At 41.6% G+C, this 27,853-nt stretch overlaps 1 protein-coding gene across 1 annotated transcript in view; it reads right to left on the reverse strand.

Annotated features, from left to right (window-relative positions):
- GPR158 (G protein-coupled receptor 158) overlaps window positions 1-27,853 on the reverse strand; it is a 336,022-nt gene that overhangs the window by 29,235 nt on the left and 278,934 nt on the right. The window contains exon 7 of the mRNA XM_050939019.1: window positions 15,126-15,364. Within this exon, the coding sequence (XP_050794976.1) occupies window positions 15,126-15,364 (239 nt within the window). The remainder of the gene's footprint in view (window positions 1-15,125; window positions 15,365-27,853) is intronic.

Genomic DNA, 27,853 nt, shown 5'->3' on the forward strand with positions numbered 1-27,853 from the left:
TCGTTATCCTATCAAAGAATGCTATCAGATTAGTTTGACACAATTTGTTCTTTACAAATCCATGCTGGCTATTCCCTATCACCTTACCACCTTCCAAGTGTTTGCAGATGATTTCTTTAATTACTTGCTCCATTATCTTCCCTGGCACAGAAGTTAAACTAACTGGTCTGTAGTTTCCTGGTTGTTTTTATTTCCCTTTTTATAGATGGGCACTATATTTGCCCTTTTCCAGTCTTCTGGAATCTCCCCCGTCTCCCATGATTTCCCAAAGATAATAGCTAGAGGCTCAGATACCTCCTCTATTAACTCCTTGAGTATTCTAGGATGCATTTCATCAGGCCCTGGTGACTTGCAGGCATCTAACTTTTCTAAGTGATTTTTTACTTGCTCTTTTTTTAATTTTATCTTCTAAACCTACCCTCTTCCCGTAAGCATTCACTATATTGGACATTCCTTCAGACTTCTCAGTGAAGACTGAAACAAAGAAGTCATTAAGCATCTCTGCCATTTCCAAGTCTCCCGTTACTGTTTCCCCCTCCTCACTGAGCAGTGGGCCTACCCTGTCTTTGGTCTTCCTCTTGCTTCTAATGTATTGATAAAAAGTCGTCTTGTTTCCCTTTATTCCCATAGCTAGTTTGAGCTCATTTTGTGCCTTTGCCTTTCTAATCTTGCCTCTGCATTCCTGTGTTATTTGTCTATATTCATCCTTTGTAATCTGACCTAGTTTCCATTTTTCATATGATCCCTTTTTATTTTGTAGGTCACGCAAGATCTTGTGGTTAAGCCAAGGTGGTCTTTTGCCACATTTTCTATCTTTCCTAACCATTGGAATAGCTTGCTTTTGGGCCCTTAATAGCGTCCCTTTGAAAAACTGCCAACTCTCCTCAGTTGTTTTTCCCTTCAGTCTTGATTCCCATGGGACCTTACCTATCAGCTCTCTGAGCTTACCAAAATCCGCCTTCCTGAAATCCACTTTCTCTATTTTGCTGTACTCTCTTCTACCCTTCCTTAGAATTGCAAACTCTATGATTTCATGATCACTTTCACCCAAGCTTCCTTCTACTTTCAAATTCTCAACAGAGATTTTGAGCTCCTTACCACCAGCATGACGTACCACGAGATATTCAGTGACAGGGAAGCCCTCAGAACTCTTTCCTGTCCCCTCAGACAAACACCACAGGAACTGGCCATGCAAATGGGAAGCACCCATGGGCAGTGGTGTCAAAAGTGTCAGAGATAGGGGAAGTGGTCAGGGAAAGGAGAGCCCCGGCTTGCCTCCCCAGCCCAGGCCACTGCCACTGAAAGTGTCCAAAGAAGAGGAGACCTGGAACACCTCCAGATCTCAGCCAACAGTGCTAGAGTGACCTCCTCTGAGTGGCAGGTACCTAGCTGAGCATCAGGTTTGGCAGCAGGAGCACAGCCATGCAAGTGTGTGTTGCTTTGATGAAGCCTGGCATAGGAACTGTGCCTGAGGCCTGTTTTACACATGCCGCTTAAGTCGATGTAAGTTACGTCACTCAGGGGTGTGAAAAAATCACCACCCTAAGCAACATAGCTTACATCGACCTAACTCAGTGTCTACACTGCGCTATGTCGGCAGGAGCACCGACTTCGCTTCTGCCTCTTGAGGAGGTGGAGTACTGAAGATGACAGGAGAGTGCTCTGCAATTGACTTATTGCTGTTTCACCAGTCCTGCAAAATTGACACCACTAGATAGATTGCAACAGTGCCGATTTAGTGTGCCAGTGTAGACAAGCTCCGAGATAACAGAATTTGATCTATGCCTCTTGTAGGTGCTAAGAAGGGGCAATATTGTTAGCAGGGAGCCTAATCCTGCACTGTTGAAGTCAATGGGAATTTTGCCATGATAATTTTGCTATGATAGGTGGAAAATTAGGGCTATAATAATAGCATATGTGCGCAAAATATCGATTTCTTGTTCATTTGCCTTAGTAAACCTATGGATAATTAAAGTAATCATGATGTAATTACAAAACATTTGCCATGAAACACACATGTAGCTGTGTGATAAAGAATATTTATATGTTATATGTGACTGGTACTTTGTAAATATACTATACTTATACTTTTTGAGGTTTAATCATTTGTTAAAAATTTAGATTAAAAGTCAGCTGAAACAACAGTAATTTTAGAGGTTTTTTGTGGCTAAATCGCATTTTAGATTTTTTTTTATTAAAAATTTCAGTGGTTTTCAAGTATTACACAACAGTTTATAAGGGGCATAGAGAGGAACATAGTTAATTGAATTGCTTCATATTCCTAAACAATCTTTGTTATAGGAAAAGCTCATAGTGCTGCCTATAATTAAAGCATGATAAGATCCTGTTTTCAGCAGCTTATAACTTTGCCAATTTTTAACTGTTTAGACTGAAATTTCCCATGCAGGTTGTCTGCCTCTGGCTAAATCCTTTTGGAATGTTTCAGCTAAAACAGTGCAGCTATTTCTGAGAACATGATGAAGAAAAAATAGGTTGTTTTGCCCATTAAAAAAAAAATTCTTAGAACCATTTTGTTGAGCTCTAGCACCTATACACTAAAGCACAATCTTCAAATTTGGCAGGGTCACTTTGGTGTCAGTAATGTGGTTTTTGCTGTCCCTGGGAAAAATGACCCTTCAAGATCCCCCTTCCCCCCACCACCACCCCAAAAAATTTCACTTTGCAGATGCTCAGTAGAGATTTATTAGAGCTTGGTGGCAAAATTCTTCATAGATTCCATCTGACCAAGTATGCCCCAGCCCAGGCTACTGGAGCTGAGCAAGACTTTCCCTTTAATTGCTCTTCCCAGCAGCCAGAGGCCACTGCAGCACTAGGCACAAGTACTGAGAGCCAGGAGGTTCTCCCAATGCTCTCAATGCTCCCCTTATGTCCACTGAGCGAGGAGAAGGAGAAATCCAGAGCCGTTCCTTGGGTACGATGAATTGGGGCGACCACTCCAGGCCCCATGCTTTGGAGGGCCCCGCGGGCCAGTGTGATTGGCTGGCGCGGTCAGTCCCAGAAGTGATAGGTCGGTCCCGGAAGTGATGAATTCGTCGCTTCCGCCCCGGGTCCCGCAGTCCCCTAGGGATGGCCCTGGAGAAATCAACCACATTGGAATGCACATAAGTGAAGACTGGGGTTCTGGGCAGCAGGAGAGGGGATTGCAGAAGACACAAGGGTAGGGAGGAGCAGAGAGATTGGGTGACCAGGAACCAGGATAGGAGGATGGATAGCTTAATTAGGTTATCAATGGGCTCCTGATGGAGACATCTTGCCTCTTATTATTCTTATCTTCATATCAAGATAGTTTTCTGTCGTGCTTTAATATTGTCTCTTTGAGAAACTGCCAGCTCTGCTGAACTCTTTTTCCCCTTATGTTTTCTTCCCACGGGACCTTACCTACCAGTTCTCTGAATTATTGAAGTCTGCTTTTTTGAAGTACATTGTCTTTAGTTTGCTTCTCTCACTCCTTCCTTTCCTTAAAATCATGAAATCTATAATTTTACGATCACTGTCACCTAAATTGACTTCCATGTTTAGATTTATAACCCATTCCTCCCTGTTAGTCAGAATCAAGTCTAAAATGGCTGTTTACTTAGTTACTTCCTCCACCATCTGAAACAAAAAGTTGATCGCAAACCACAATATATTCTGAGTCCTGTGGCACCTTACAGACTAACAGACGTTTTGGAGCATGAGCTTTCGTGGGTGAATACCCACTTCGTCAGATGCATGTAGTGGAAATTTCCAGGGGCAGGTATATATATGCAGGCAAGCTAGAGATAATGAAGTAGTTCAATCAGGGAGGATGAGGCCCTGTTTTAGCAGTTGAGGTGTGAAAACCAAGGGAGGAGAAACTGGTTCTGTAATTGGCAAACCATTCACAGTCTTTGTTTAATCCTGAGCTGATGGTGTCAAATTTGCAGATGAACTGAAGCTCAGCAGTTTCTCTTTGAAGTCTGGTCCTGAAATTTTTTTGCTGCAGGATGGCCACCTTAAGGTCTGCTATAGTGTTGCCAGGGAGGTTGAAGTGTTCTCCTACAGGTTTTTGTATATTGCCATTCCTAATATCGGATTTGTGTCCGTTTATCCTTTTCCGTAGCGACTGTCCAGTTTGGCCGATGTACATAGCAGAGGGGCATTGCTGGTATATGATGGCGTATATTACATTGGTGGACGTGCAGGTGAATGAACCGGTGATGGTGTGGCTGATCTGGTTAGGTCCTGTGATGGTGTCACTGGTGTAGATATGTGGGCAGGGTTGGCATCGAGGTTTGTTGCATGGATTGGTTCCTGAGCTAGAGTTCCTATGGTGCGATGTGCAGTTACTGGTGAGAATATGTTTCAGGTTGGCAGGTTGTGTGTGGGCGAGGACTGGCCTGCCACTCAAGGCCTGTGAAAGTGTGGGATCATTGTCCAGGCTGGGTTGTAGGTCCCTGATGATGCGTTGGAGAGGTTTTAGCTGGGGACTGTATGTAATGGCCAGTGGAGTCCTGTTGGTTTCTTTCTTGGGTTTGTCTTGCAGTAGGAGGCTTCTGGGTACACGTCCGTGCTGTAGCATCATCAGAAATACTGTTCCTGACAGCTTGTATTCCATCTGTGTGTGGGATGTTCGTGTAGAGAGCCTCTACATCCATGGTGGCTAGGATGGTGTTTTCTGGAAGGTCACCAATGCATTGTAGTTTCCTCTGGAAATCAGTGGTGTTACAGAGATAGCTGGGAGTGCTGGTGGCATAGGGTCTGAGCAGAGAGTCCTCATATCCAGACAGTCCTTCAGTTAGAGTGCCAATGCCCAAGATGATGGGGCGTCCAGGATTTCCGGGTTTGTTGATCTTGGGTAGTAGATAGAATAACCCTGGTCGGGGCTCTAAGGGTATGTTGATTTGTTCCAGTGTTAACAGCACAACTGGCTGCTGAGCTCTGTGCCTTTATCCTCACACACAACTATTTCAAATTTGATGACAATATATATCTCCAGATCAGTGGCACCGCTATGGGCACCTGCATGGCCCAACAATATGCCAATATTTTTATGGCTGACCTGGAACAACGCTTCCTCAGCTTTCGTCCACTCACGCCCCTACGCTACATTGATGACATCTTCATCATCTGGACCCATGGGAAGGAGTCTCTGGAAAAATTCCACCACGATTTCAACAGCTTCCACCCTACCATCAACCTCAGCCTGGACCAATCTACACAGGAGGTCCACTTCCTAGACACCGCGGTGCAAATAAGTGATGGTCACATTACCACCACCCTATACCGAAAACCTACCGATCGCTGTGCCTACCTTCATGCCTCCAGCTTCCATCCCGGGCACATCACACGATCCATTGTCTAGAGCCAAGCACTGAGGTACAACCGCATCTGCTCTAACCCCTCAGACAGAGACCAACACCTACAAAATCTCCACCAAGCATTCTCAAAACTACAATACCCGCACGAGGAAATAAGGAAACAGATCAACAGAGCCAGATGTGTACCCAGAAGCCTCCTACTGCAAGACAAACCCAAGAAAGAAACCAACAGGACTCCACTGGCCATTACATACAGTCCCCAGCTAAAACCTCTCCACGCATCATCAGGGACCTACAACCCAGCCTGGACAATGATCCCACACTTTCACAGGCCTTGGGTGGCAGGCCAGTCCTCGCCCACACGCAACCTGCCAACCTGAAACACATTCTCACCAGTAACTGCACATCGCACCATAGGAACTCTAGCTCAGGAACCAATCCATGCAACAAACCTTGATGCCAACTCTGCCCACATATCTACACCAGCGACACCATCACAGGACCTAACCAGATCAGCCACACCATCACTGGTTCATTCACCTGCACGTCCACCAATGTAATATACGCCATCATATGCCAGCAATGCCCCTCTGCTATGTACATCGGCCAAACTGGGCAGTCGCTACAGAAAAGGATAAACGGACACAAATCCGATATTAGGAATGGCAATATACAAAAACCTGTAGGAGAACACTTCAACCTCCCCGGCCACACGATAGCAGACCTTAAGGTGGCCATCCTGCAGCAAAAAAACTTCAGGACCAGACTTCAAAGAGAAACTGCTGAGCTTCAGTTCATCTGCAAATTTGACACCATCAGCTCAGGATTAAACAAAGACTGTGAATGGCTTGCCAACTACAAAACCAGTTTCTCCTCCCTTGGTTTTCACACCTCAACTGCTAAAACAGGGCTTCATCCTCCCTGATTGAACTACCTCATTATCTCTAGCTTGCCTGCATATATATACCTGCCCCTGGAAATTTCCACTACATGCATCTGACGAAGTGGGTATTCACCCACGAAAGCTCATGCTCCAAAACATCTGTTAGTCTATAAGGTGCCACAGGACTCTTTGCTGCTTTTACAGATCCAGACTAACATGGCTACCCCTCTGATACTTAATACATTCTGAAAACGTGTTGGAAATTTTGTGTTTTGCCATATTACTTTTCCAACAGATGTCTGGGTGATTACAGTCCGCCATTATTATCAGATCTCGTGTTTTGGACATTGTTGTTATATTTTTTTCTACAAATGCCTCATCCACCTCTTTTTCTTCATCTGATGGTCTACAGTAGATTCCTACCATGACATCACTCCTTTTTTCCCCCCTTGTATCTTCTTCACCCAGAAACTTTCAATTGGTTTGCCTCTCACCTCCTTCTGAACCTCAGAACAAATACATATATTCTTCATGCATTATGCAACACTGCCTCTCTTTTCCTCCTCCTGTCCCTCCTGAACAACCTATACCTCTCTATACCACAGAGGATAACCACCTACTATTGCTACCATTTACTCCATAAGCTCAAGGTATGTTTGTGCTGTGGATCTAAAATTTCAAAGCAGGCTGATTACCCAGCTGGGGCTCAATATGGTTCCATGTGATGGAATTCCTGTTTTTTCAGATTTTTCTTTAAAAATATAGGAAATTATATCTATTAATTACATTACAAGAACATTAAGGTTACAAAGTCAAGCACTCCAAAGTTAAGAAATGCCAGAATTAAGGTTGCCTGTGCATTCTTTTTAAAGTAATATAGCATACAGTGAGAGGGAGTTCTTTAGGCACCACAAACACGAGTAGCTTCTTTGTTATTTTTGTGGTAGTGGCTGCTCAGTGGCCATTGTAACATTTTTATTTGCATGTTAGCTGACAGCCAGCATTGAAAATATGAGTCACTGATTGGTCAACGGTTCACTACCATCAGAGAACAGCTCAGGAAAATTGCTCGTCAATCAAGTGTGTGTGGGGGAATATTTGCTTGGGTTTAATCCACAAATATTTGCCATTAGTTTCTGATTTTAATAAAAGTTTTATAGACTCACATAGATAATATTTGTTAGTGTTATACATATTGTGTGAAACCCTAGCCCTGCTGAAGTCAATGGTAAAACTCTGATTAACTTCAATAGGATCAAGATTTCATTATTTTTATTTGGGTCTGTATATCTTTCTCTCCTGCTTGAGGTTTTGGCTATTAAACTTATTAAGTTGCTGTTAGTCCAGTTAGTGACAAGTTTTAAATCTTGTGCTGATATATATTTGGGTCAGAGAGGTCCCCAAGATGAAGTACCACAGTTTGATCTCTAATACTCTGAGCCCTTTGGTTTCATGTCATGTGTTTATTCCTGGCTACCAGAAATCTGTTTGTTGCCAGTTTGGAGACAGAAATGCAGCCCCTAAAAGAATACAGTCAAGTTATAAAATATAAGGTTATTGGATGGTTTTTTTTCAAGCCCTCAGCAAGTCTGCCTCTAAAATCTCAGAACTGTCAGTGGTGCCACAGCTACCAGTGTTATAGATGCCACAAATTTGAAAGTGACAGTGTAGATAACGGAGGGGAAACAGCAAGCTACAAATAAGACAGTATGGAGACTCACCATTATCCAAGCTCACAGAAGATTCAGATATATTATATTTCTTAAATTTAAATAAAATTCCTTTTATAGGATGTTGATTTTTCTCCTCAATACATCTCAGACTGCAGATGGAGGAATCAGGAACTGTGATGTCCAGTCTTGGTCTAAGACCACACTGCTCTCACCATAAACATATTGTCAAATGTAATAGAAACTTAAACACAAAACATTCACTGTTGCTAAAGGGTGTGGATAAATAACATGATTAGTATGGAAAATACTCCATAAATCCTAACTCCCATAATCTTTGTCAGCATAAAAACTTTATCTCATTACGGCTTTGCAGCAGAACCTTGTTAATTTTCACTTCAATAATCTGCAATCTGGATGATTCTCTCTCTGCCTTTCAGCAAAGATTTGACAGCAGAGTGCAATTATGAATCTCACATTAGTAGGATTTTATTTTACAAAATATACTACAGAACACTCACTAGTATTCTATGAAGCTTTATACTCAATTAAAATTAATTAAATCAACAAGATAAACTTTGCAAAGCAGCATCGTTGGTTTTCATTTTATTATTATTAATCACATATCTTCACATATGTGAAAATTTATAAAATGTAATCATTAGCAATGGAACTCCCAGTCAATGGTGTGAATTAGTGAGGTTCCACACTATGTATTATTTCTCCTGTCAAGTCTCAGAAAGGAAGTATCCTGGTTTTGAAAACACATCCAGTTGGTCAAGAGCTTTTCAGATCTTTAGTTACCACATAAACTTCTGGTGTGTGCAATTGTATTGCATCTGTAATCTTCTGGTATCTGTGATGCTGATTCTAGGAATATCTGTACGAACATATTTGCACATGTAGTTTGGGTTAACAGGCAAAATGATAAAAACACAAGACATTTATACTTTTCCATTTTTGTTCAGGCTTATATTCCAGTTTTATCTTCATTCCTATCTGATGCATTTTGATAGTCATCAACAAATCTAGATGTATATGCATCTTGAAATACATTCCTTGTCAATTTCTAACTCCAGACAGAGAGACTATTTGCCATTTGCATTGGTAATCACATTGGCTATTCACATTGTTCGGTGTGAATATTGTAATTCAGGCTGCTATTGTGGGTACAAAACCAGGAAAATAAAAATCTTTGTTTACCATTCTGTAATAACTACCAGTAGAAGAGCAGCAGGAATGTTCTAATATACTATTGTACCTGATGAGCAATGAAATTATGGGACAAACTAGCTTAATATCTGACAATAACAAATGTTTCACACTTTCTCCTCTTGTTATCGAACTTAAAAGAGAGGTGTCTGATGATGGCTGTGTTTTATAAACATGGCGTTACTGGAGAACTTCCTTTTACATCATCCGTCACACTTTATTATATTGCATAGGATAAGGCAACATACTTTAGTAATATTTCCAACACACCACAGAACAGCAAACTAACCCAAAGAAACCTTCCTACCTACGCTACAAAAAGAAGGATTCTGCATGGACTCCTCCTGAAGGTCAAAACAATAAACTGGACTTCTACATAGAGTGTTTCTGCCGACGTGCATGGGCTGAAACTGTGGAAAAGCAGCATCACTTGCCCCATAACCTCAGTCATGCAGAACACAACGCCACCCACAGCCTCAGAAACAACTCTGACATTATAATAAAAAAGGCTGACAAAGGAGGTGCTGTAGTCATCATGACTAGGTCGGCTTATGAACAAGAGGCTGCTAGGCAACTCTCTGACACCACATTCTACAGGCCATTACCCTCTGATCCCACTGAGGGTTACCAAAAGAAACGACCCCATCCATAGGCGCCGACTTCTTTTGGTGCCAGTGGGTGCTCGACCCCCCTCTATCCCTGGTCCCGCCCTGACTCCACCCCTGCCCTGCCCCCATTCCAACACCTTCCCCAAAGCCCCTGCTCCAGCTCCGCCCCCTCCCTGCCCCTATTCAACTCCCTCTCCAAATCCCCACCCCAGCCCCACCTCCTCCCCTGAGCACACCACATCCCACTCCTCCTGCCTCCCTCCCGGAGCTTGCTATAGCTGTTTGATGGCGGCAAGCGCTGGGAGGTACATGGAGGAGTGGGGACACAACACACAGAGGGGAGGAGGAGGCGGAGGTGAGGAGGGGTAGGGAGCTTAGCTGCCAGTGGGTGCAGAGCACCTACTAATTTTTCCCTGTGGGTGCTCCAGCCTCTGGCCTATGACACCATCTGCTCAAAAAACTGCCTGAAGCAGCACAGGAACAAATCTACACAGACACACCCCTAAAGCCCCGACTGGGAGTATTCTATTGGCTACCCAAGATCCATAAAGCTGGGAATCCTGGACACCCCATCATCTCAGGCATTGGCACCCTGACAGCAGGATTGTTTGGCTATGTGGACTCTCTCCTCAGGCCCTAAGCTACCAGTGCTCCGAGCTATCTTCGAGACATCACTGACTTCCTGAGGAAACTACAACCCATTGGTGATCTTCCAGAAAACAACACCCTAGCCACTATCGATGTAGAAGCTCTCTATAGCAACATTCCACACAAAGAGGGACTACAAGCCATCAGGAACAGCATCCCTGATAATGTTATGGCAAATCTGGTGGCTGAACTTTGTGACTTTGTCCTCACCCACAACTATTTCAGATTTGGGGACAATGTATACATTCTAGTCAGCGGCACTGCTATGGGTACCTGCATGGCCCCAAGATATGCCAATATTTTTATGGCTGATTTAGAACAACACTTCCTCAGCTCTCGTCCCCCAGCATCCTTACTCTACTTGCGCTACATCGATGACATATTCATCATCTGGACCCATGAGAAGGAGGCCTTTGAGGAATTCCACCAGGATTTCAACAATTTCCACCCCACCATCAACCTCAGCTTGGACCATTCCACACAAGAGAGCCACTTCCTGGACACTGCAGTGCAAACAAACGATGGTCACATAAACACCACCCTATACCGGAAACCTACTGACTGCTATACTTACATACATGCTTCCATCTTTCATCCAGACCACATCATATGATCCACTGTCTACAGCCAAGCTCTAAGATACAACTGCATTTGCTCCAATCCCTCACACAGAGACAAACACCTACAGGATCTCTATCAAGCGTTCTTAAAACTACAATACCCACCTGGCAAAGTGAAGAAACAGATTGACAGAGCCAGAAGGGTACCCAGAAGTCACCTACTACAGGACAGACCCAACAAAGAAAGTAACAGCCCCCAATTAAAACCTCTCCAGTGCATCATCAAGGATCTACAACCTATCCCAAAGGATGATCCGTCACTCTCACAGTCCTTGGGAGACAGGCCAGTCCTCGCTTAAAGATAGGCCCCCAACCTGAAGCAAATACTCACCAGCAACTACATACCACACAACAAAAACACTAACCCAGGAACCAATCCCTGCAACAAACCCCATTGCCAACTCTGTCCGAATATCTATTCAAGAGACACCATCATAGGATTTAATCACATCAGCCACACCATCAGGGACTCGTTCACCTGCACATCTACCAATGTGATATATGCCATCGTATGCCAGCAACGCCCCTCTGCCATGTACATTGGCCAAACCGGACAGTCTTTATGCAAAAGAATAAATGGACACAAATCATACATCAAGAATTGTAACATTCAAAAACCAGTAGGAGAACACTTCAATCTGCCTGGACACTCTATAACAGACTTAAAAGTAGCAATTCTTCAACAAAAAAAACTTCAAAAACAGACTCCACTGAGAAACTGCAGAACTGGAATTCATTTGCAAACTGGACACCATCAAATTAGGCCTGAATAAAGACTGGGAGTGGATGGGTCACTACAAAAAGTAATTTTCCCTCAGCTGATACTCACACCTTCTTGTCAACTGTTGGAAATAGGCCACCTTGATTGCACTGGCTTCATTAGCACTACAAAAGTGATTTCCCTTCCCTTGGTATTCACTCCTTGTCAATTGTTGAGAATAGGCCACTTCCACCTTAATTGAATTGGCCTGTTTGCACTGATTCCCCACTTGGTAAGATAACTCCCATCTTTTCATGTGCTGTAATATATACAGGTGCCTATTGTATTTTTCATTCCATGCATCTGATGAAGTGGGTTTTAGCCTACAAAAGCTTAGGCCCAAATAAATGTGTTAGTCTCTAAGGTGCCACAAGGACTCCTCATTGTTTTTGCTGATACAGACTAACATGGCTACCACTCTGAAACACTTTAGACAGTATTTTCAAAAGTAGTGATTTACCTGGTATATTATCAAATGTTCTACTGAGTGCCAATTTCTACCCACCAGCACATGGTCTGCAGGCCATTGGCTAGAATGTTAACAAAGAAATTAGGTATCTAAGGGCTGTCTCTGACTGACCCAGAGATCTCACACAAAGGAAAGAGGGGCAGAACAGAGGGAGTAGAGGGATGGGATGAGGTGACCTTGGAACCATCTCATACCCACTTCAGGAATAGTCCCTGGTGAAGTGGGAGCCAGGAGCCTGGTCAGGTGCTGTCTCTCTTTAAACTGCCATGATGCCAGCCTTCTGTGTGCTACTATGGTACCAGACTAAAGCTCGCTAAAAGGAACCGCTCTTATAACCCATAGCCAGCTTCTATCTATCTCTTCTTCACTTCTCCCTGGGAGAGACGGAGAACACCTTCACCTCACCCATCAGCAGAAGATCTCTACTGTAAACCTGGGGGCGGGGGCATGAAGAGGATGAGTCAAGGGGATAAGGAGGTGAAACAACTGTCGGGACAATATTGGAGAATTTGATATAGTTTGGTGGATCCAGACCCTTTGGCTCACCAGTACCACTGGAGAAATGACAGGATTTAGGTATGAAAATATTAAAGGCAACTACATATTGGCAGGTAGTCCTCTTTATAGATACACTGGACTTCAACATGTGAAACCCAGCACAACCTATTACAACAAATCAAAAACAAACATGCTGCCTTTCTCCTTCAACCTGTGATAAGACAAGAGCCATTGCAGGTTGTCACTTCCTCTGTGCCTCAGTAATCTGTCCCAAACCCTAGTAACACTCCTAATAAATAAATAAATGAAGTTGGCAGTTTCGACAAAAATTTAACATGTCATCACTTTGATAATAAATTGTGAACCTGCACTCTCCTAAATCAGCCCAGTTCACACAAGGATGATCTATCCAGATCTGGTAGAACAGAAATAAAATGCTTGCATTAAGCTTCTCCATACTTTGTCAGTTTAAAGAGGATGTAGTAGGTAGGACCTTCCTGGTTTCAAAGCTCTTATTTTCATGAGCACCAGATCACACTATCGTTGTAGTCAAAGTTACATACCTTTGAAAATGAAATAATATTCAAAATCTTTGGATTGTGTTTCATGTTTCAGCGCATTTAAAAAGTGTTATTTCTAGGGCTGTCAAGTGATTAAAAAATTTGTGATTAAAATAATTAATCACAATTAATTGCACTGGAACAATAATAGAATATCATTTATTTAAATATTTTTGGATGTTTTCAAATATATAAATTTCAATTACAACACAGAATACAAGGTGTACAGTGCTCACTTTATATTTATTTTTATTACAAATATTTGCACTGCAAAAAAACAAAAGAAATGGTATTTTTCAATTCACCTAATACAAGTACTGTAGTACAATCTCTTTATCATGAAAGTTGAATTTACAAATGTAGAATTATGTACAACCCCACCCCCCCGCATTGAAAAATAAAACAATGTACAACTTTAGAGCCTACAAGTCCATTCAGTCCTACTTCTTGTTCAGCCAGTCACTCAGACAAACAAATTGGTTTACATTTGCAGGAGATAATGCTGTCCACTTCTTGTTCACAATGTCACCTGAAAGTGAGAACAGGCATCTCATGGCACTGTTGTAGTTGGCGTCACAAGATATTTACATGCCAGATGCACTTAAGATTCATATGTCCCTTCATGCTTCAACCACCATTCCAGAAGACAGACCTTCATGCTGATGACGGGTTCTGCTAGATAACAATCTAAAGCAGTGCGGACCAATGCATGTTTATTTTCATCACCTAAGTCAGATGCCACCAGCAGAAGCTTGATTTTCTTTTTTGGTGGTTCGGGTTCTGTAGTTTCCGCATCGGAGTATTGCTCTTTTAAGACTTCTGAAAGACTGCTCCACATCTCATCCTTCTCAAATTTTGGAAGGCACTTCAGATTCTTAAACCTTGGGTTGAGTGCTGTAGCTATCTTTAGAAATCACACATTGGTACCTTCTTTGCGTTTTGTCAAATCTGCAGCGAAAATGTTCTTAAAATGAACATGTGCTGAGTCATCGTCCAAGATTGCTATAATATGAAATTTATGGCAGAAGGCAGGTAAAATAGAGTCGGAAACATACAATTTTTCCCCAAGGAGTTCAGTCACAAATTTAATTAGTGCATTATGTTTTTTTAACGAGCATCATCAGCATGCATATCCTCTGGAATGGTAACTGAAGCATGAAGGGGCATACGAATGTTCAGCATATTCGGCATGTAAATATCTTGGAAAGCTGGCTACAAAAGTCCTATGTGAACACCTGCTCTCGTTTTCTGGTGACACTGCAAACAAGAAGTGGGCAGCATTATCTTCCATAAATGTAAACAAACTCATTTGTCCTAGCAATTGGCTGAATGAGAAGTAAGACTGAGTGGACTTGGAGGTACTTAAGTTTTGCATTGTTTTGTTATTGAGTGAAGTTATGTAACAAAAGAAAATCTACATTTGTAAGTTGCACTTTCACGATAAAAAGACTGCACTACAGTACTTGTATGAGGTGAATTGAAAAATACTGTTTTTTTATCATTTTTACAGTGCAAATATTTGCAATAAAAATAATAATATAAAGTGAGCACGGTACACTTTGTATTCTGTGTTTTAATTGAAATCAATACATTTGAAAATGTAGAAAAACATCCAAAAATATTTAATAAATGTCACCTGGTATTCTATTGTTTAACAGTGCGATTAAAACTGTGATTAATTGCAATTAATTTTTTTAATCGCAATTAATTTTTTTTAGTTGATCGCATGAGTTAACTGGAATTAATTGACATCCCTAGTTATTTCATTTTCCTATATGCTTTTCAGGTGAAGCTCGAAGGTCTGACAAAGGCTTTGAGAGGTTTTGTTTTGTTTTGTTTTTTGTAAAGAAAACAAGCTTTATTTAAAAATTAAGAGACAAGCCAAAAACCAACATACCAATAGCCATCATGTAATCCCAGCGGTCTAGGAGGCACATATTGAAGATCAGGTGGTCTGATGTTTGCCCCTGGCCAATGACTGAAATATTTCTCTCCAAGTTTTGGCAGACTGCAGAAGTCCAGCCAATCAGGAACCAAAAGACTATCAGAAGAATTACAGCCAGCATCCTCATCACTCGACCACCTGTCATGTATGGAATACGTTGAGCAGTTTGGGACAGGAATACCTTCAAAACTCTGTAAAATCAAAGAATGACATTTGAAGCATCATTACTTTCACATTTATTATATTTAAATTGAACTGATTGCTTATTAGAGACTGCCAGGAACAAGAATTAGTGAATTTGAACAGTAATTTTTAAAGCAAACTTTGTGTCCAAATCCCCTAATCAGCCTTCAATTTTTTTCTACAAATGAAGAACAAAAATACACAAAGTCTTCTGTCTTGAGTCTCGTCATATGAACAACCCTTGATGTTCACCAATACAACTTTACTTCAAGATTAGCATCTACATTTACTTTTACAGGAGAGAGAGTAAACGTAACAGACATTTCCTAACAAAGAATAGAATAGGGTCAATTAAGGCAGAAGTGCTAGAGCTTAAATCACAGTTTGACTATAAATACAAGCTTAACACTGCACATTAGGTGAACTTGGAGATCTCAATAAGTTCAACATTATTCAGCTGTTTTCTTCCCAACAGCTACACCATACGGAGGCAAACTTCTTAATCTTTCCTTGTTTTATAGATGTGATATTCAGTTCTTCCTTTTAAGATACAAAATATTTTATGTTTGGTGCAGATTCCAAAACACTTCAGACAGGAAGAGAGACAGGATCAGGACAGATAACAATTTTCACAGGGGTGAGTCACACACAAATTCCCTGTACCTTTAGCAACCAAAAACTAATTTTGCATTCTCATTTTTAGAAGGAGCTTGCTACAGTTCCTGGACCCTTAAAAATTTAGTCTGACCAAGAGATTTCCTGCCCTGCAGGGTTAATGCCACTGAACAACACGGAGTTCCTCGGGGAGGAAAAATAACCACCCTTTTCTTGCATAACTGGGGGAATGCGAAGGCTATAAATTAGACCACAATTCAAGAAAAATTTTATAGCATGAAGGATATGAAGCTTTGAGAATTATGGAAGCATTACTTATAAACGATTTGAGAATTATACTAGCAAATTTCCTTTTCTATCTCTTTTGGCTCTTCAAAGTCAATTTTTAGATAATATTGAAAGCCAACATGTTAACCTGTTTTGGTTGTGATGAGTCAGGACATGTCAAATTTCTTCCAACACCAGCTCAATGACTGTTATCCATTAAATACTTTCCCAATGGAATTTGTGGAAGCTGTATTGTGTGATCACTGAAAACTAGATTGGACAGATCCCTGAAGACATGCTGTATACTGTTATTCTGGAAGGTATTAATGGCTACTATCAAGTTGATCTTAGATCTATAGAAAATCACAGACCTCATTAAAGCTGATAGGTGTGCTAACCATCCTTCTTTTAGGCTAAATGGAAAGAGCAATTAGCCCTTTTATGGAGTAAAACAACTAAAGACAGTTGAAGCTACTGTTCAAAGCAACTGGCGAAGATGGTGAAAGCCTGAGCAGAGATAAACCATGTGTTCTGAGGGGTTTCACCTGGACTGGTTGCAAACACAGGGATAAGGGGACTTACCGGTTGAGTGTTGTGTGAGAGTATGTCTACACCACGAGAAAGGGATGTGATTCCTCTGCTTGTGCACACATACTTGTACTAGCTCTCATGGAGCTAGCACGAGTATAAATAGCAGTGTAGCCACGGTTGCATGGGTAGCAGCCCATGAAACCCCCGGTTTCAGGCATGTACATACTTGGCTAAGCTGTGTCTCTGCTGCAGTCACCTGCACTACTACAGCTACCTGCTATTTATACTCATGCTAGCTCGATGAGTATACACAGCCTGAGAGGCTGAGAGTTGGCAGAAAGGCAGCACACAGCCAGAGAAGCAGGGATGAAAGTAGCTCTAAGAGGCAGTAGAGGGACAGAGCTCATTGGGGCACAGGACTGGCTGGAGAGGCAGGTCTGAAAACTGTGAGCAAGAAAATTCCCAGCTGTTTGATTCCTGCTGTGTTCAGGGAAACAAGACTTCATGTACATTCCCTTTAAACAAAATACTTGACTTGTATAATCAATTTCTCCTCCTAAAGGGAACAACTTGGCAAGCCCCCAAATATTAACTGCATGGATCCAAAGAGGCAACAGCATGAACAGTCCTGCAGTGGCAGCTGAATGTATTAAATGACCTACCTGAGCAATTCTTTTTAAATTCTAATTTCTATGATTGTATGGCCTTTCTGAGTCATCTTGTCAAACAGCTCCCTTATACAAAAGGTATATTTACACATATTAAAAGATGAGAAAAAGGTTAAGAAGTTGGCAGAGTGTATTGCTGACCAGACTTCCCTATGGAAGGCAAAGTTTGCTGGCTATTTTCACTGGAGAAACACAGTATAATCGGGCTAGCTACTCAGCATGTTTAAATTAGTATAATTCCAATGAAGTCAATGGAACTACATCAATTTACATCAGCTGAAGACCAGCCACGCGATTTCTACTTACTGGACCTTTTTTAAAGTAAAGTTTTAAAAGGTCGCATCTATCAGAGAAGTCCAAGAAATGTAGATTAAGGAGATTCAGGCTCAGGCTCTGCTATTTTTAGTACAGCTGAGCTTGCCATCACTTTTTGCATGACGTAGCACAAATGACACAAAAATGTTGCTCTAGAGAAGAGCATAACCTTGAATATATGGAGACACCCCACTGCTCTGCCAGTGCACGATATTAGCGCTCCTGGACAACAGTTCAATCTACTACTGAAAAAACTTTTCAAAATCATCTTCTCACAATTCTACTTGTGCAAGAGCATCGCAAACGCCAAAAGAAATACAGGAGACACCAGAATTTCTAGAACATTCTTATAGTGTTTCTTACCATGATGTCAGCAGAACTGTTGGAAAAACATGGAGAACTAGCACACCAGTGACCCATCAACAATTTACATCTATCATCCACAATAACAATAAAAAAAAAACAAAACTTAAATTATGCCCCTCATCTGGATATCCCACTTTGTCTTCTCTGTGTCTCTCTTTCAGACAGACTCTTTGGGCCAAGATGTCAGCAGTTAACAATTAAAAGTAGTCGCTGTAAACTGAAGTAAAGCATGCACTGGAGATGACTGCATGCTTCAAACAAACAGAGAACAGAATGCAGAACCAGCTGGTACATGGAATAGATGCAGTGTCTAGAGACTACAATAAGTAATGGGTCAGCATTTCAATTTTGTCTGTAAATTGGTTATCACTACCCCTGCATTGCTATTTAGGATCCAATGCTGCCTTTGCTGAGTGGGTGTGGGTTAAGGGAATGAAAGGGAAGAGAGACTCTTGGGGCTGTGGAGCTCCAGTGGGCTAATTTGCTCAACATTGCCTTGAATATTCTACCTAGCTATTGCACGGGCCCATCAGGAGTAGGGGAACAGGCCTTCCTCCCATCTGTTCCTCCAGTCCATATGTTAGGGACCAGATCATAGGCAGTCAGACCTAGTGGGTCAGAGCTGGAGCCAAGCCAAGGGTCAGAATGGAAGTTAGGAATTGAGCTGTGGGATGGTAGCCAGAAAATGGTCCTGACTCAGAGCTGAGACTGGTAGCTAATGGTCAGGAGCAGAGCATACGGGCACAAACCAGAGAAAAAGCAAGGATCAGGCATGAGGCAGGAGTGGGGCAGGAATTGAGGGCAAGGGCAGGAGCAAGGGATGAACCAGGAACAGGACGGGAGCAGAGCAGGAAGTGTGAACAGGAGTCGGATGCAGATTGCAGGAAACAAGCAAGAGTGGGGTCTGATGCAGCAGCAACAGAAAATCCATATGATTGCTCAGCCAGGCGACCCCGGTCATGGGTGGAAACCAACCAGGTGACCACACCTTGGGCACTCCAACAGACTTCCTGTGGGCCTGACGTTGGTGAGCTGCTGCTTTGTCTCTCTCACTTGGAGGCGATAAGGGAGCGTCAGAGACCCAAGCCCCTCACTGACCCAAGTTTAGACCCGCTGAAACAGAAGACCTGCCACTCAGATCCTTAGAGCAGTATAGTGACTCCAGCCAAGGAAGAATTTGGGCCAAAATAAATTACTGATCAAACAGACAGGGGAATTCAGTTATGTGTTTCCTAACAAATCATATTGACTTTTAAATAGACATTGTTTCCATGATTCCTTACCTTAAAGAGGACTTCTATTATAAGAGACCAGACCAGACCAGACTTGTCAGACAAAATGTGACTCAGAGGAAAGAGAGAAATGCTATTAAGGAGGGGTGGGATTTCTTTTTTTCTTAATGCATGGTAACAACTACCTTTGCAAGCACATAAATCTAGGATCTAAACATGGTCCTAATCTATATATTATTTCTGTACAAGTCCTCCCCCATATCTCCTGAGGGTTTCCTACTCCCTGTTTTCATCCTACATTGAGTGTAGCTATTGTACTGTATCTGTAAATAAATATTAATGTTTATACAACACACAGAAGACTATTGGACTGGATTTTGGAATACTCCACTGGAGCCAGAGAAACATTATTAAGGTAATTTTGAGACTCTTTGACAAAAGTTCTATTAAGAGTGTAGGGAATAATTTATGTGCCATAATTTCTATGCATATGGGTTAGGATGAGGAAAGTTTAAAGGAAGGAGGCGAGTGCACATGCAGGAATCAAGAGGAGGTTAGTGGTAGGAGACTGCAAAAAGGGGCTCAATACTTATCTCATTTAAATCAGTGGCAAATTTTCCCACTGACTTTAATGGGAGAAGGACTGAGCCCAGTATCATGCAACTTTAATAATATGGAAATATTAAAAATACTTTATTTGCTTTCATTGAAATTTATTAATTTAAACTAGATCTTGTCAATCCATCCACATGTGGATTTGGAACGAGCAAACTGATTATTATTTTCTTAAATTAAATCAGTGTCACCTAGATTACAGTATTTTCCCAGCCTGCATACATGTTTTGTATTCATCTTTCATCTCTGTGTCTAAAATTTCAAGCCAATGTTAAATGTAAAATGGGCCCACTGAAGAAAGCTGATTTTCTTTTGGAATTCTGATGAAAATGTTTCAGTGTGTGGAGCTGACTCTAAAGAGCACAGCTAGAGAGTCTTTTGACAGATCAGCTGAGGTTTGTTTGTCCCTTGAGTCTTCCCATTTCCCAGCTGACTCTTGTGCTGCATGCTTTTGTTCTGGTGGCTGCTGTACTCCATTCCAGAGGAGACTGCACTGCGCAGATGATGTTTTTGAAGCACTGTAGTTTGCTTATTACCATATTGCCAAGATATCCCACCCTCATCACAAATGGCTGCTCCTCCTCTGGTTTTGTCCATTCTGGATCTGGGTCTGTGTTGTACCAACTATCTTGGGATTGAGGGGTAATAAGAATCAACACAGGACCTGCCGTGACACATAACCAGGTTTCAATAATGCGAGCATATTGGATCTCATTAGTATGAAATCCTTGTCCACTATCCATTAATTATATCTCCTAACGGAAATAAACCACCCCAAGGATCAGTTTCTGTACTAACACACCAGGCTAGCCCACTGAGATCTTACAAGACTGCATAGAATATAAATCAGCACAGAATTTGACCCCTTAACTGTAAAGTTATCTGGTCACTCAGAACTATCACAGCATATACAACTATAATTTACGCTGTTAAATAAGGAACCCCGTCAAACCATTCCCAAATGATTAGTAGCAGCAAGACTACAGTCTGTCAACTTTTCACCTTTGGGGTTAAGCTGCATAGTTACGTCTCCTTCTTCAACATCTAGAGCTGTCAATAATAACGTCCTGTCTAAAATTCCTAGAATTTTGAAAAACACCTGCTGCCAAGAGAGCCTCTATAGAGTCTTTGACTCATGTCCTTGAGCCACTGATTCTACTTTTGTTAACATAATCACTTCAATTATTTCTCTGTGGCAGACATGTTTAAAATGATTATACATACTTCACCTGCTAAAAATGAATTCTGTGTTTCGGCTCCTCAAACATCCTTTTTCCACAAGCAACCCAATCCAGTCCAACCCTTTCCCTCCATTCAGACTGAAGGTGATTTGTTGTAGAACCGTTCACAAATCCCTAAGGTCTTTCTTCTACTGCTTTGGTCTAACAACTAAAAATCTTTCAGGCTACACAAGCACTGGCTAAGCTAATTATTTGCTTCTAAAAATCATCAGGTGATCATTATTTTTTTGTAAATCTAAAGCCATTCACTTCTTTACCCTTACCAAGACTTTCAGAATTGGCAGTACAATAGCTCTCAAGGTCACTATTTATCAGGAAGCTTATACCGTGAAAATAGATCTGAGTAATGCCTGCCTGTTAATCTCCTCTAACCATAGTTCAGCACATTTTCAAATCTTTCATTTCAAAACTAGGTTCACGTGGAGTTTATGGATTTGAACTCACCACTCCAACTAAACTGCAGGACTTCAACCTGTGTTGAACTGAACCCACCGATTTTAATTTGACTTAATTTGGTGAATGAAAGCAGTAGGTTTGAAAGAGTTCTATTTCCTTTTAGTTTTGCTCTCCACAGACATTCTCTTTTGCTGAAAATATATATAGACACTTATAATAAGCATCTTCAGAGTCAGAGATATTTCTCCACTGGTCAATCTTAGGGTACTGTTAACCAGATGTGGTCAAAACGTCAGTGCTGTGGCATACGTTTTTATTTGTAGCATATATGTTCACATACTGCTAGTGGCAGGGATTGTATGGTTAATTCACAGCACCAGGACTAGGAAGATATAGTTTCTGTTCCCAGCTCTGCCACTGACTTCTAGTGTGACCCCTGCCAAGTCACTTAACCCCTCTGTGCTGCAGGTTTCTCCATTTGTTAAATGGGGATAACAACAACTTCTAAAGACTTGCTTCTTCCACAGTGCCTCAAGAAAGGAGTTAATAACAGCATATAGTATAGATGCTAAACAGTTATTCCCTCCTCTGTGTTTTTCAGAGAATTCTGTCTTAAGCATTTGCTTAATTGCTTTGCTGGATCAAGGCATCAGATCTTTAGAACAGGGACTACTTTTATTTATATATGTTGTACAGTGCGACCACACTGTTGGTCATTTAATAACACAGAATTTCCAGCCCCAACTGATCAAAAATCATGAGTCAGACACAGGGCCAGCTTTAGGAAGCGTGGGGCCCAATTCGAACAGTTTTGATGGGGCCCCGGCAGGGATGACTAAAAAAAAACCCCACACATGTAAAAAAACACATGAGGCTTGTACTCACCGGGCAGTGCTCCGAGTCTTCAGCGGCGGGTCCTTCACTCACTCCAGGTCTTTGGCAGCACTGAAGGACCCGCAGCCGAAGTGCTGCTGAAGACCCAGAGCAAGCGAAGGACCCACCACCGAAGTGCCACTGAAGACCCGGAACGCCACCAGGTGAGTAAAAATTAAAAAGGCACCTCTAGCCAGGAAAGGGATTCTCACTGGGCGCAGGGCCCGATTCGGGGGAATAGGCCTAAAGCCGGCCCTGGTCAGACCCCCAAAACTCATAAGATTGGCTTACAAACCTCAAGGTGTTAAAATAATAAATATGAGTTCTTTTTATTTGCCTTCTAAGTTTTGAGCCATTATGGTTCACTTGGCTCACATTTTCTTCACAATCATGATGACTACTAGAAATTTACTTTTTTAAAAAATGAAAGCAGAGATTCTTGTGTGTTCACATACTCCAGGAGTTAGGACTTCGAGAAAAATACCACATATCATGAGATTTGTGATAACATTTCAAGAGCTGGCAACATTGATAACAACAGCCCTTGCCTACCTCACAGGATGTTGTGAGGCTTATTGTATGGCTACATTTGAAATTTCAAAGCGCTGCCACGGCAGCGCTGCGGGAGCGCTGCCACGGCAGAGCTTTAAAGTGTGAGTGTGGTCGGAGCCCCAGCGCTGGGAGAGAGCTCTCGCAGCACTGCACGTAAACCACATCCCTTACGGGTGTAGCTTGCAGCGCTGGGAGCTGTGCTCCCAGCGCTGCGGCACTGATTACACTGAGGCTTTACAGCGCTGTATCTTGCAGTGCTCAGGGGTGTGTTTTTTCACACCCCTGAGCGTGAAAGTTGCAGCGCTGTAAAGTGCCAGTGTAGCCAAGCCCTGAGTTCACCAAGGATTGTAAAGCACTTTGAGATCCTTTGATGGAAAGCACTATAGAATAATTGTACAAGGTATTATTTTGAGACAGAAACCAAAGACTAGTTCACTAACCATAAATATATTTATCAGTTGCATATTCACAAATTATCTTATTGGTATTTTGCTTTATTTTTAAAAATAAATTTTATTTGACAAACAAATAATATTTTAGCAACAGAGGAAAAAACCACAAGAGAGTCAAGAAAAGTATGTACTGGGATACTTAACTGTTTTTACTCTTTGTCTTGTTTTATATATGGCGGATATGACATGTTAATTGTTAATTTACCTATGGTGTAATTGTGTTTGAAACAGACAGATATCATATCTTTAAAATAAACTGCTATTTTAATTCACTGACTTTCCTATGCTCAAATTAAAGAGCAAGTTTCTGCACTAAATCAACCACTAAATCATTTCAATTCTAACTGGTCCCTTATGATTTATTATTGCTTTGAATGGTAGTACTGAAAAACACTAATAGTGCAATTATCATGACTTAATTCAATTCTGTTACTGAATCTTCTAATGGAATAAATTAGCTGAGTTAATGCAACCTGCTACAAAATTCAGGCTTGTAACCATAGTAGGATCTATGAACTCAGTGATTACTATGAAAACTCAAACGCTTACTGTTATGCGAAAAATAGAGTACAATTCATTTACTTCTACAGCCACATTCTGTTTTCCTTGCATATACCTACATGATTATAAGATTTTACTGAGATGTCTAACCCTGTCAGACAAGATTAAAGAAACATATTTAACAATATAAGCTAGTTCTTTGAAATGAGCAGTGGTTAATACCAATAGATCCTAGACTAAATCTACTTTGCTTAAATCCGGCATTAACACTTCCATTTTTAAAACACACTGCTTTGAAGCAGCCCCATTTGAGAAAGAAATGGGCTCTAGATACTGTATCAGATTATTTAGAAGGCACACATACATGATCATTTACTAATATCATTTCACTATTACAGAACTTCCTCTCCAGAAATTCCAAGTTATTTATTTATTGTTCTCTCTAAGCATTCTCCAAGAACACTGCAGAAAACGAAGAAGCCATTATGTGCTCAGTAATAACTCATACAGTGCAGATAAGAAATTTTGGACAGGATGGAGTAAAAAATGGAAGGATCAGAGGAATTCAGTTCCCCAATTAAAATACTAAAATAAAGAAAAGAGTAAGAATCACTTCAGAAATACTGTATATATACAAGCATCTGAAAAGCTGTTGCAGAGGGATGGATTGTTCTGCTCTGATTAGCCTCAGCTTGGCTTGTGAAGTGTTGGCAGCAAGGTACACAGCTGTGTGCAATACCCCTGTGTTTGTCTGTAATGTACTTCTCCATAAATTATGCACACTATCAACTAATGGTATTGTTATTTAAACAGATCAATTAAATTCAAACTCTGGAAGAGATGAATTACATTAATTACACTTTTTTCTGCAGTTTCAAATAACATGCAACCTTTAATTAAAGAAAAGATTTGAAAATTTAGGTCATAACCATTGTCTTGTTTCAGTAATGGCTGGAGATGATGAATCCTTTCTTAAGATTCAGTGTTTTACTGTCAGATAAATGCTCTTTCAGCTGTATTTACTATGTGTATGTGTGTAGCAATGGGAAGATCCACTCACAATTAGGTTAATCACGAATTAATATGCCTTATGAATATCACAGAGGATCTCTCCTTAAAACCAGTTTTTAAATTTTTTTAAATTGTCTGTCTGCATTTAAATTTGGTGAAAATGATTCAGGAGAAAAATTGCATCTCTCAGCAAGTACAAGCTTCAGGCTTCTTTCTCATGACCTAGTGACTCACTGCTCTAAGCTATGTATACACACTGCCAAGAATATCATACAACATGACAGGATTATCTACTGACAGTAACTCAGCATTAAAGGTGCCTATTCTGAAATAACTATTCTTGATCTTTATGTATGTTAGTGCAAGGATATGGAGGGAGGTGCAAAGAAACTAATGAACAGTGGTTCTAACAGAAAGCACGCTGCCTCAGGCTTCTTCTCAGGATCTTAAATCCTTTAGAATATCTGTTATTTAACTGATGCTATGAGACCTCTGTGCATTGATCAGATGTGTAGTGAAGGCACAAATCAGTTCAGTAACACAGTGGGAATATTCTGCTCTCAGATGCACACCAGGTACATTATTTCTCTTTAGTAATAATATTTAGTATTGTACAACATTACACACACGTAATGCAGTGAGTAATATGCCAGCCTCATTCCACACACAAAGCTATATACATACACCAAAAACAGCATATGGCTTTGTCGTGAGAAGGCGTGGCCTCCCTCAGAGAGTGACAAGGAGGGATCACAACACGCCCCCTAGGGGGCCAAACCATGTCCGCCCCGACAAAAGCACAGGATAGGAACAGGAAGTGCAAAAGGCGGGCCCTGCAGCTCAGTTGGGCTGGAGTCACTAGAAGAGATGGACACATCCCGTCTGCTGCTGGAGCATGCAGAGGAGGCCTTCTGAGGACTGGCCGGAGCAACCAGGACCACTGGCTGATCAAGACGCTGAAGAGTTGCCAGGGCTTCCACCCAAGGACTTGCCAGATCTCCTCGGGCTGCCAGCTGACCGAGACGCTGAGGAGATGCTGGGGCTGCCACCTGCAGACTAGCCAGAGCTCCCTGAGATGACAGACACAAGTACACCAAGGAGGAGAGTAGGAAGCAGCCCAGGGAAACCAGGCAACAATGTGGTTGGGAGCTGGCCTGATACAAGGTCAGCATGTTGTGGGTGGATCCCCATTGACCCCATGGCCAACCACTCCGCCGCTGTTAGGGCCCTGGGCTGGGACGCGTACATGTTGGAACAGAGGGGAGCCAGAATGACTTGAGACTTAGCCTAGGAATACTATTGTTACATTATAGCAGTGCTGGAAAACCTACTAGAATATTGTGACATACTTCTGTTGTGAGCCACCTCAGTGGGTTTTAATCGCCCGCAGCTGACACTGATATACCAACTGAAAGCAGACAATCAGCAGAGGGTCCTCAAAGGTAACACATTTTGGCCATGGTTTTGTGCTGAGGAGAGTTTCAACACACTTTAAGGGCCTCATTGAGCAATGATTTTGTTATATGTTAACCGCTCTTTTTCGGGTTGCTTTATAGGGAGCACTTAAGTAGGGCTCTGTGAAATCCGCATTAACGAGAATATGGACAGAATCAAAGAATCCTGCTCCCTCCAGCACTAGGACAACAGCAGTAGGCAGGGCTGCAAGGATGAGCTACCTGCAGCAGCTGCATGTAAGACAATCAAGTTGCTTTGGATCAGGAGCCTCTTGATCTGCTATCCTGCACAAAGCCAGGGAGGGGCTGATGTTGGGGTGTCCCCCTCCCCCCGCTGGTGTAGCTGGTCTCCACTGACCTGGGGAGGGGGGAGAAGGGGGTGCCTGTCTGTGAGCCAATCTCTGGCTCAGGAGTGAGTGCTGCTGGCTGCTCTCTGAACAAGTGTTCAGACTGGTGAGTACCCTGCTTACAGAGACAGTGCGTGGACACATTCACTCAGGCACGCACACTCCCCCAATGCCCACACACACACTCCCCCCAACACATAGTTTCTCTCTCTCTCTCTCTCTCATACACACACTCCCCCCATACTCACTCTCTCTCTCACACACACACACACGCACTCCCCACCACACACACACTCTCCCCCCATACGCTCTCTCTCTCTCACACACACACACACTGTTCAGCAGTGTTCCCAAGTTCTACTTAAAAAAATAATTTCAAATGTGTAACTTTTACCGTATACTGTATATCTGCAGAATGTTTTGCTTAAATTGTAAGATTTTTTCGTAAAATCATTTTTTCCCATGTGCAATCCAATTCTGAACATTTTTATTATTCATAGTAAGACTAATTGTTGTCAATGTATCAAACAATTTTGATGGAATTAATTTTTTTAAAAAGGAAAAAAAATCAGAAAATAATAAATCTGAAAATCTACAATAAAATGCAATTCATAGGGCCCTACTTAAGCATTAAGTTCTGTAAGGCTTTGAGAAGGACTTCACACATCCCTTCCTCACAATGTTTTCTGACACCATTGCCTACAGCACTTATCAGGTGCTATGCATGATTACTCCCTGGGCATAAGCACTACCATGGTTTCAAGAACCGATGACTGTTTGATAAGGGTTGAGTAGGATGAGTTGTAAAAGCATTGCTCAGTGTCAGATATCTTCAATGTTAATTTAGTTTTGTTTCCATTGTCTGTATTATCACTTAAATTATTAAGAAAGATATAAATATGATTCACTTAACTTGCCTTCTGGTTTTCATTCTGGTGCTTTGTACAGCAACAGTTATTTCATGGCTTACTTCATTGTCATGAACACTTGTTTTTAAGTATGACAAATTCATAGGCACTGGATCGAAGGGGTTGACGGAGGGAGGAAATTGTTTGCATTTC

This window comes from Gopherus flavomarginatus, chromosome 2 (assembly GCF_025201925.1).
Source record: "Gopherus flavomarginatus isolate rGopFla2 chromosome 2, rGopFla2.mat.asm, whole genome shotgun sequence".
In the NCBI taxonomy this organism is placed as follows: domain Eukaryota; kingdom Metazoa; phylum Chordata; order Testudines; family Testudinidae; genus Gopherus; species Gopherus flavomarginatus.